At 49.8% G+C, this 11,301-nt stretch overlaps 1 protein-coding gene across 1 annotated transcript in view; it reads right to left on the reverse strand.

The window, feature by feature from the left end:
* The window catches only part of LMF1 (lipase maturation factor 1), a 144,778-nt gene that overhangs the window by 17,698 nt on the left and 115,779 nt on the right, over nucleotides 1-11,301 (reverse strand). Inside the window, exons 8-9 of the mRNA XM_008633604.2 lie at nucleotides 3,075-3,243; nucleotides 96-249 (exon numbers count right to left, since the gene is read on the reverse strand). Of these exons, the coding sequence (XP_008631826.1) occupies nucleotides 96-249; nucleotides 3,075-3,243 (323 nt within the window). The remainder of the gene's footprint in view (nucleotides 1-95; nucleotides 250-3,074; nucleotides 3,244-11,301) is intronic.

The raw sequence follows: 11,301 nt of genomic DNA on the forward strand, positions 1-11,301 counted from the left end.
TGGAAGGATTTCTGGTTAGGTTTAAGGCACACAGAATGTCTGGCTCTGGAATACCCTGGGCAGAGGTCTGGGATGTGCCATTAAAGCCCCTGTACCTCCCAAAGGCTCCGTAGGTGTTGACGATTCTGAGGGGGTTGAACGAGGTGTTCATGACCTGTCTGGAGTTGAGCAGGTTCAGCACCACCGGGATGCTGAGGTAGATGATCAGGAGGCCCAAGGAGATGTTCAGCACTCTGCGGACACAGGAGCCTGTGGGGGACACAAAACCAGAACAGAGGGAGGTGATTTCACTGCTCTGCTCCCATTCCCATTCCCATTCCCATTCCCATTCCCAGGGCCCCCCGTGCCGGCCCCACCACTGACAAAACCCCACTGTAATCACCCCGACCTTGCCACGGGCCGCTATCGCTGCTGGGATCTGCCTTTCTCTAAATAGTCTGAGCAAGGGCTAAAAGGAAAAAATGTCTAAAATGTGACATTAATCATGGCTTTAATACAGGGGAAAAACCACAGCTGGCACTTGCACCTTGCTCAGGATCAGCCTCCTGCTCTGGGAGCTGGGCCTGGAGTCCTGGGGCCGCTCCTGCCTCCTCCTGCTGCCCCACGCTCTCCCCATCCTGAGGGCTTTTCCTTCTGCAAAATGCCTGTTCCCCACCATTCCTGGAGGAGATGTGTGTTGCTCTGCCAGTGCTCTGGGATGGGGTTTGCAGGAGCAGCACGGGGCTGGGCTGGATCCCAGGCCGGGCAGACACCGCCACGATCAGACAAATAAGCAGAGGTGACCCCCGAGGGGCTGCTTCCCTCATGGCCCTTTTCAATTTATTTAACATTAACAGCCAAAGGATCAGATTCAAAGCAATTGCGTGGAGCTTTCCCCTTATCTCTGCAGGAGAGGGATGTTTATTTGAACCTCTCTCAGAAGCTATTAATAATTGTTTAGTCTGAGAACATTTCTGGAGAATCATTTGAATCGGGCCTTCCCTCGCCCCCTGTGCTGCTGTGTATGAGGTTTTGGGGCATTTTTGGGGGTTTTTTTAGATGGGCTGAACTTCTTCCCCTGTAATTCAAGGGCAGGCACAGGCACAGAGCCCCCACTTGGCTCCTCAGCAGTCCATGGCCATGCAGGGACTGCTCATCCTTCAGGAGGGGTGATTCTCATCCTGTCTCCAGGCCCTTGGGGTCACAGCTGCTCAATCTGAGAGAAAAAGGAGTTAATTCAGGGAAAAAAATAACCTAGATGGCAAAGATGGAGCAAAACTTGGGGACAGGAGCCAGTGGGATCTGGATGGGAAGTGGAGGCCTCAGTAGGAGTCAAACACACACTTCAAGGATGTGGCCTCACAAAATCAGGTCATGAGCAGGACACGGCTGGGGACCCTCCTGTCTTCTGCTCTGGTGGCCCAGGGCTGAGGGTTCCTCTGAGCCTCCTGGCACCCATCAGCACCAGCTCAATAGCCCCTGCTTCCTTAGCAGAGAAAATACGCAGGAATTCAAATTCCTGGGATATTAGAGATACCCCACCCCTTCTGAGGGTGGGGCATGGCTACACCCAGAGTGGGATGGATGGATGGATGGATGGATGGATGGATGGATGGATGGATGGATGGATGGATGGATGATGTCCTTGCTTGGACACCCTGGCTCAGACTCTCTGGACAGCATCACAGAAAAGGTGCAAGTTCCTCAAAACAGGATCTGCCTCCCCCTCACAGGGACTCCCTTTGGCTTTTCCTCCCAAAAAAAAGGTGCAGCCTCAGTGTTGTTTGGGATTGGAGGCATAAATGGAGTTGGTAGGAAAAGTCTGAGACTTTCACAGGCTCTAAAGCAAAGCTCCATGAGAGGAAAAGCCAATAAAGATTTATTCCAGCAAAATATGTGAAATAAAAGACACCAGATTTACTGAAGCTGCATGGCTGGAACTCCCATTTTTGGTTAATAAACTGCTTCTTGGTAGAAAAGACTGGAGACAGATGCTGCCTCTTGTTGACATTTTTCCTTCCTCTGACAGATGTTTGGGATATTTAACCCCAGCAGCTGTGATTGTTGTTGATATTACAGGCAATTTGTTGCTTATATGCGGTTTATAAAAATGCTGCAAACACCACTCTCCATCTGCTACGCAGCCTCATGAGAAACATCCCAGTGCTGCTTCTCCTGGATCAGGGCTGCTTGGAAACTGCCTCTGGAAGGGGAAATCAGCCACCTCGAGCCCTTTTTTCCAGTCTTAACCCCCCTTGTATTTGCTTTTTCATATTCATGGTACAAACAGGAGTTCTCCTCCTCCCTGTCCTGGGCAATTCCCTCCCCACCTCGATGGTGGCCACACCACCAGTAGTGGCCACCAGCAGCTGCTCCTCCCACTATCCCAGGCTGCTCCAAGCCCCATCCAACCTGGCCTTGGACACTCCCAGGGATCCAGGGGCAGCCCCAGCTTCTCTGGGCACCCTGTGCCAGGACCCTCACAGGGAACAGTTCCTTCCCAATATCCCATCTATCGCTGATCTCTGTTAATGTGAAGCCATTCCCTGTGTCCTGTCCCTCCATGCCTTGTCCCCAGTCCCTCTCCAGCTCTCCTGGTGCCCCTTTAGGAACTGAAAGGGGCTCTGAGGTCTCCTTGGAGCCTTCTCTTCATCACACCATGAAAGAGAGCCAATGTGAGAACCCAGCTTCCAAGCCCACCTCAAGCTGCACTGGGTGTTTCATCCTTGTCTTTGAACAGCCAAAATTAACAAACAAGTTCAAAACAAAACCCTAAGGTGAACTGTACAACTCCACATTCTTATTTTGCGTTTGAGTCGCTGGGGGCAGAGCAAGCACTGACTTTCCAGAGCTGCAACTGCCTGGATTTGCTGTGACATTGGTCCTGCAGAGGACACGTCCCAGAAGCCACGTCCCCATGGCAACGTCCCCCCCTCCAGCAATGTCCCACAGACCCTCATGGACAACCCCCAGCTTCACACTGTGAGGTGCAGGCACCCTCTGCCCACAGAGGAGCAGAGCTTTGGTTTGAAGATGAAAGCTTTGGAGCCAAGCACACCAAAATCCCAACTTCTCCCTCTCTGGGAATAACTCACCCAGGGAAAGCCTCTCCCCCTCCGGCCCCGGGAGCTGCATCCGCACCACCCGTTCCCTCAGCCGGGAGCCGAAGAGCAGCCCCAGGCTGGCATCGTCAAAGCAGGCGATGCTGGGCACCATGGTCAGCCAGTTCAGGAAACTCAGGTTCCCACTTATGATCAGGAGCACCTAAACAGGAAACAAGGAAGCAGAGAGCGTTGGATCTCCTTAAATGCCAACAAAAACGCGCGGTGATGGATTTTAGCATCCCAACGCAGACCTCGCTGGATTTCCAGGATGGCAAAACCTTCCTGGAGCCCAGGCTCCAGCCCAAATGTGTCCCCCTGGTTCACAGTGTGAGCTCTGCCCACGAGGGATCAGCCAGGGGATAGAGAGACTCGATTTCCACAGCAACTCGATTTCCACAGCGACCCGATTTCCACAGTGCTCCCACAGGAATCACCCACTTCCTGCTTATTCCAAGGGATCCGTGACAGCAACGCTCCTGAAACCCTTCAGGAGGAAATCTTGGAACTTCTAATGAAAGAGCAGCATTAAATATAGAAGTGTGCATTTTAAGAGGCGTTATTTTGGTTCAATTTTAGCTTTTGTTGGCCGTTTAGGAGAGTATCTTGCATGTGGTCTCCCAAAATACCACTCCACGGTATGAACATCAACAGCACAGGGACAATTTCAGTCTGAGGACTTTCAGCCAGTGTTCTGTTAAAAAACCCCATGTTTTCTCATTAAAAATGACAACAAATAAATGTTAAGAACGTGTGATTTCATATTTTATATGACTGGCACCATGGTTCTTGACATGGTGATTTGCAAGTTACAAGTTTTAAAACCCCAGCAGGACTCTCCAGAAAGTCACAGATCGTTAAAAAAAGGAGAGCTCTGACCAATCACAGCAAGGAACAAAAATCCAAACTATTATTTAGTTAAAAAAATAATAATTTATGCTGAGTTGGATAATTACGAGGGGGGAAAAAAAAAGCTATTTCTATCTGAATTCCAGACAGATGTTGGGTCCTGGAAGGGAACGTGTTACACTCAAGGTTTGGGGCTCACCCTTTGACCTGAATGTGATTCAGCTCGATGCGTATTAATCAGCCTGGATTCATTATCACACCTCTCACTTGGGGAACTCTGCTCCTGTTCCGAGGTGATTTTGCCTCGTGCAGTTGCAGTTGTGTCAAGAAAATCCTTCTGCTCTTTGCCACTTCTGGTTCCCAGCTCTGCAGGAGCCCCTGGGTGGTCCACGGGAGGGTTTTTCAGGAGTGATTCACCTCTCTTTAGTGCTTGGAAGTCAGAACAGGAGATCTTATTTCCAGCAGCCCTGAAAAATCAGGGGATTCAAAAATAACATGAGTTTGGCGTTTTCTGGGCTGTGGAGGAATCACGGCGCCGACACGTTTTTAATTTCAGCGCTTCTGGCTGAGGCTCGGAGCCCGCGCCAGCTCCTGCTCACAGAGGGTTGATGAGACCATGCACCCCTCGGATCTGCAAGGACAAACCTCAAAGGAATTCCTGCTTCAAAGCCAAAAAATGGGATTTTTCAAACATGCTGAGGGGTGGTGTCCCAGCAAGTGGCTTTTAGAGCGAGTTTTATGTTATTTCATCCTCATGGAATGGTTTGGGTGAGAAGGGACCTTAAACTCAGCCAGTTCCAACCCCAACACTTTCCACTATCCCAGGGTGCTCCAAGCCCCATCCAGCCTGGCCTTGGACACTACCAGGGATCCAGGGGCAGCCCCAGCTTCTCTGGGCACCCTGTGCCAGGGTCTCCCCACCCTCCCAGGGAACAATTCCTTCTGAATATCCCATCCATCCCTGCCCTCTTTCAGTTTAAAGCCATCCTCCTCTGTGCTGTTATTCCAGGCCCTTGTCAAATGCCCCTCTCTGAAATCATGGTCAGCAGGGAAGAACTTGGAAATACATGAAGGTGTGGCTTTCCTGGCACTCATCACAAGGCATTTCAGTCATCTGCCAGTCTGTTGTTTTGGAGAGGACTCTGCTGCCTGTGGGGTCTGGGTGGGGATCCAAAGTGCTTGGGTTCCAGGAATGCTTGTGGTTTTTGAATTGGGAACCTTTGTGCTGCTGACATGTCTTATTCTCCTCTGGATTCATTCCAGCAGCTCCACGTCCTCATGCTGGTGGCAGTGCTCCGGGTGAGTCACCAGAGCAGAGCAGAGGGACTGATGTGTCCATGGCACCCAGGGTGAAGCTGAACCCCCGTGTCTCCCACAGCGCTGATCCTGTGAGCGCAGCCTCTCCCAGGATTTAGGGATCCACTGCCATCCAAACCTTGGCACGCAGCACGTATTTCCCCAAATCCTGCCTTTCCCATGGGAAACCTCTGGAGCTTCCATGTGCTGCTCCCCCTGGCAGCGTGGAGCTGTGCTAGTTCTGGGTGGGATGTTTAATTTTGGATGATTTCCCAGGGCAGATCCCTGTTGGCAGAGCGCGGGGAGCTTCCCTGCTCCTTCCCATCGGCTGCACGAGGAAGGAGAATTCATCCATGCTTCCCACAGCAATTCCAGCCTTTGGCCCACATCACCTTGGCTCTTCCATGCTCCAACCACCATCAAAACCCAGCTGGATCTCCAGACCTCCATCCTCATCCATCCTCTGCTGCTCCCATCCTCAGCCTTGATTTGTGTTCCCCAAGTGTCTTTCCCTTGCTGGACAATATTGGAATTCCCAATTACACCAACCAGATGGGATCAACCCCTGTGGTGATGGGGAGAAATTTTTTATTAAAGCCCAGTATTAATCATGGTAATTGGGGAGGAACTTTGAGGTTATAAAACTACAGCATGTCTAATGAGCGAGCTCCTTCTAGGAGGAACTGAGGGTTTTAATCTAATAATGTCACTTTTATGGATTATGACTGGAGTTTTATGAAGTGTGATATGAAATACAGTGGATTCATGGCTCTCGCTGGATTAATTTGGAAAAGTAGTTTTCCTGGTTCTAGGCCCAAAACCAATTATTCCTCACATTTCTGTCCCCTGCCCCGTTACCAAACCCCTCTGTCAGAAAACGGGCACCTCCAGCCGTAACTTTTTTACGGGTTGGGCTTCTTTGTTTGGCTGGGGTTCGGTTTTTTTTTTGAAATCCCAGATTGTTACAAACATCCAGTAGGCAGAGGAAGCTCATATTCCATGGCACAGGCTGGATATTTGTCCAGGAGGGACAAAAACAAGCTGGAAACTCTTAAACACAGGCGAGGGCTACCTGGAGCTTGTCTTTAGCACGGGGACAGGATCACCTCGCTGGGGCTTCCTGATACCAAGCCATTGGCACAGAAAAGCCAAAATTGGGATGTGTGGAAGGACTATAAATCATTTAATGGAAAAAGGAGACCTCAAGAACCATCCAGTCCTTCCTGCTGCCCCAAAGTAGAGTCTGAAAGTCAAAGTAGAGTCTATTTGTTAAGCTATTCCTAGGAAAATACTCATTTGTGCAGTTTTCCCCAAAAATTTATCATAGGCACAGATAAAAAAATTCTCGTTAAATAGCAGCAACAAGAATATTTCATTTCCCCCCATTATGAATTTAATTTCTTGTTAACTCCTTAATTGGATACTTGCATGAGGATTTAATCTCTGCTGTTCAGTGCAGAAAAACACACAGGAAAATAATCACCTCTGTGCACTTGCTCTGATTTAGACAGGAGATCGTTTTGTGAATCCCAGAGAAATTCAGAGAGCTTTTGGAAGCACCAGGAGAAAAGGGAGCGGGTCAGTTCCTACTGAGGAATCAACCAACACAGAAATGCACAATCTTCACTAAAACCTGTCCTTGGTCTGGGTCAGGCTTTGACCCATTACAAATCGCACTGTCAGGTTTTTGCAATTCCAGGCCTAAATCCCAGGTCTCAAAGCAAGAGGGACCCAAATCCTCTCCATTGCTGTCCCACACCCCACATTTGGGTTTGATCCAAACTTGTCTCCTTCCCAACTGGTTTTTAATTTGTTGCTATATGAGCCACCTACCAGAGTTCCCACAGATTATGGGATTTGACTGCCGAGCATTTCTAGGGATAAGTACTGCTTCCAGATTTTCAATGGAAAAAATGTTAAAGAGAAGCAACGGAGTGAAAGCGGAGTGATTATGGTTTTATATATGTATGTATGTATTTATACACACATCTATCCCCAAATCTCACACTTCAGCACTCCCCCTGCCCTCCAGGTCAGGACCTCCTGGCCTCCTCCTTTCTTCTCAGGGAGAATTCCTTCACGGAAAGGGCTGACAGGCATTTGGAATGCCCAGGGAGCTGCTGGAATCCCATTGCTGGAGGTGTCCAAGGAATACCTGGACGTGGCACTCGGCGCTCTGGGCTGGTGACAAGGTGGGGATTGGGCACAGCTTGGATTTGATGATCCTGGAGAGCTTTTCCAACCTCAGAGCTTCTCTGATTCCACGGACAGGAAGTCAGGAGAAGAATGGACAGACAGGCTCAGTGCACACTCCCCTTCTAAAACCCACAGGATTGGGGTTGGGATGAGAGACAAATCCAGTGCCAGAGAAGTTAAACTTATTTCATCACTGATCCCAAGACATTGCAGCAAATATTCCTGTTTTGGGAAATTTTATCCCTTTAACTTCATTACCCACGTTCTGTGTGTGAACTGAGGATCAGTCGCTCGCTTTGGGTCTGAAACACAACCAGGCTCCTCCTGTCCTGCTCCTGCCGAGCCCGGATGTGGCTCGGAATTCCTGACTTTGACACTTTTATCCTGCACTGCATCTTTGTTATGGAAAATCCCTCTTGGTGCTGGTTGATCCGTTGACTCCTTGCTGGAGGCAACAATTCCACATTAACGCAGGACAGGCCAAGAACTGCCCCAGGACTGGTTAGGGAAGTGTTGGACCACTCGGAAATGAAAGAATCATTTTACAGAAGGCAAGAATTCCCTGCTACTCTGCTCTGAATTATCAACATCTTTCCAACCCTTCCTTCCTTAAAGGGGGAAGTTGCCATGAAGACAATCCATGGCAAAAATCTTCCAGCATCTTAAGGATTTTTTACTGAAGGCGAAAAAGCATTTCCACAGAGCAGTGAATCCCAACGAGCTTTTCAGCATCAGAGGAGCAATTTCAGATCATTTCTTCCTGATTTTATTCCAGTTTCCTCCAAAAATTTTAGTGGCAGGCCTCTTAGTTGGTTTAGATTGGATATTAGGGAAGAATTCCTTCCTGGAATCCCTCCAGCCCTGGAGGGATTTCAAAGCTGTGTGGATGTGGCACCTGGGGACATGGGTCAGTGCTGGCCTTGGCTGTGCCAGGAATGGTTGGAACTGATGGTTTGAGAGGCCTTTCCCAACCTAAACCATTCCATGAGGATGCTGACAAAGGGCAGGAAGGCAAGCCTGAGAGTCCTCCAAGTTTTGGATAGTTTCTCCATGGAGAACATGTCACCACATGGAAAGAAGGTGACAAATGAGACAGGGAGACCCTCCCTACAGACCCTCAGCTTTTGAGCTCGTGCAGGGATAACCCAGAACGAATTCCAGCTGCAAACCCAGCCTGGCCCTGCACGCAGGTCCCACCCACAAGGTGCCAACCCAAACCTTGACCTTTGGAAGAAGTCTTGGCAGGTCACCACCACACCTTTCATGGCCATCAGGAGGAAGAGGTAAACCTGATAAAAGGCACCATAGAATTTTGTACAAACATGGGAAAAGCAGAATGGAGAGGACCTCAACCCAAAATTACAGAATCATGGAATGGTTTGGGTTGGAGGGACTTTAAAGCTCACCCAGTTTCACCCCTCTGCCAGGGACACCTTCCATTATCCCAGGCTGCTTCAAGCCCCATCCAGCCTGGCCCTGGACGCTCCCAGGGATCCAGGGGCAGCCCCAGCTTCTCAGGGCACCCTGTGCCAGGGCCTCCCTACCCTCCCAGAGAGGAATTTTTTCCAAGTGCAAGTCAGGTTGTTACAACCAGGGTACTGCAGCCCTTCCCGGCATCCCAGCAGGACCCTGCTCCCTCTGGCACACAGCAAGGAATGCTGACGTCCTACAACCAGCATAGAGCTCCACAGGAGCTGTTGGAAAAACGCCTCGGGATCCATCCCCAGGATGGGAGCACTGGAAAAGCTGCTGTGCGTTGTTCCCTCGTGTACTGGTTTGAAAACAAACCAGTGGGAGGCACCAAGTCAGAATAACAATTTAATGGAAATTAAAGAAAAGGAAAAAAATGTAAAAGAAAACACTGGTTCAAACTGACAGAGTCAAAATACAACCTGAGTCCCTGTTAGGCAGGGTGGTGGTAGCAGTCTGGTAGAATGGTGGCTGCAGTCCTCTGAAGCAGTGATCCTGTAGAAAAGGGGTCTGCTCTTCCTCAGAAAGTCCAGTGGTGGCTGTGTAGCTCCTGGCCTCTGGAAATCCAGTGGAAAGGGCGTCTCTGGTGTTCAGAGTCCCAGATTATATCCCCGATGGGATGCTTGGTTCCTCCTTCTGGGTGGAGCATCTCACAATGGGGTAATGAGTCATGAGGCCAAGTGTTGATTAGGCTCATTAACAGAAGATAGTCCGGAGGGAGTTATCTCTGAGTCAGGCGGCAGGACAATGATGGGCCATTAACAGAAAGATAGTCTGGGGGGAGGAGGCAAGGAAACACTGCCCCACCTGATTTCAACAGCTCCTGAGGATGGTAACAGAATACACTGCAGCCCAGGACACCTTGGAGCAGGCCTGGGTTCCTTCAGTCGGCGCGAGGGCAGCGCTTGTTCCGATGAGCTCATTCCAGCCGTGAAGTCCAACAGCTCCTTAAAAAGTCCCTGCATCCATTAATGCTCCAAGTGTTCCGCTAACCAGCTCCATGCTGCCCGTTAAAAGCACTTTTATGGCACGTGCAGAGCTGAAGTCCAGCAGAAGGGCTCTGCTCCGGTGGTGTCTCCACGTGGGGATGTTGGAAAGAGCCCCACGAGCTCCAGAGGGACCTCATGCTCTGCCCTCCATCTGCCTCCTCCACAGGGAGAGCAGCTTGGGAAGGGTTTTTTCCAATCAGAAGTCGTGGATTCATCAAAATATACAATGGACCAGGCTCAGCTCTGAGCACTTTGCCCAGGATGCCTGGAGACCATTCTGCTTCATGGGACACCTTCCATTAGACCAGGTTACTCCAAGCTCCATCCAGCACTTCCAGGGATAGGGCAAAATGATGGCAAAGAAACGGAAAGCACTGATCTGACTCTAAAAAGTGATTGAATTATGGGTGGTTTTTTTGTCAGCACAGCTTTAGGTCTTTCCAAAGTATGAAGTTTTGATTAATTTTTGCCTGTTTTGGTTAAAACCAGCAGATGGTTTGTGATACCAAAATCAACTTCCTTCTTGAAAAGTGAGGGATGCACCCACGGACATTTTTTTCACAGCTTCCTTTCAAACCAGTTTCCAACTGGAGCTGGACACCCAGGAAACAGCTTTAAAAAATAATCATAAATATTTTGGATGGCACTGGCAGGACTGGGCAATTCCTGCCTATTCAAGTTGTTCTGGGAGCTTTTTGCTCCAGGTTTTTATTTTCCCTCTCTGCTGAGCTCTGCTCCATGCTCGGCTATTAAGACATCATAAGAAAAATTCCACCACGGCAATGAATCATTAACTGTCACCGTTTTCCAGAAGGTGCAAATTTAAGGTTATAAAACTGTCAAACCCCCAAACAGTTACACGGGGGAGGTTGTGCTGTTGGCTGGATGTGCCTCTGGAAGGGGATGCAGACAAATCCCAGTGGAGCTGGGATGCAGCGCCTTGGGAACAGCCAGGGCACATCCATGGCAGAGACCATCCCCGTGGGAAACCACGTGGCTGCCAAGAGGGGCTGGGGGCTTGTCCCTGTGACCTACCCTGAGGTGGGTGTTACTTGGAATCATGGAATTGTTTAGGTTGGAGAAGGCCTTTGAGATCAAGACCGTTCCCCCACCATAGCCGAGGCCACCACTAACCCATGTCCCCAAGTGCCACATCCACATGGCTTTGAAATCCCTCCAGGAATGGGGATTCCACCCTGGACAGCCCTTTCCATAGAGAAATTCCTCCCTAATTTCCAACCACGTGCAAACCAAAGCAAAAAGCAGACGGTCACTTACTCAAGTGGTGAAATGAGGGCCCTCTAGTTCTACACGGTGGCCAGGATGAGGAATTCCACCCCAGGCATTCCCAGCACCTCGGTCCTTCCCAAAAGGTTCCAGGCACGCAGATTTTGGAGGCTGGAACCAGCCCTCAACTCCAT

This window comes from Corvus brachyrhynchos, unplaced genomic scaffold (assembly GCF_000691975.1).
Source record: "Corvus brachyrhynchos isolate BGI_N302 unplaced genomic scaffold, ASM69197v1 scaffold5, whole genome shotgun sequence".
Taxonomy (NCBI): Eukaryota; Metazoa; Chordata; class Aves; order Passeriformes; family Corvidae; genus Corvus; species Corvus brachyrhynchos.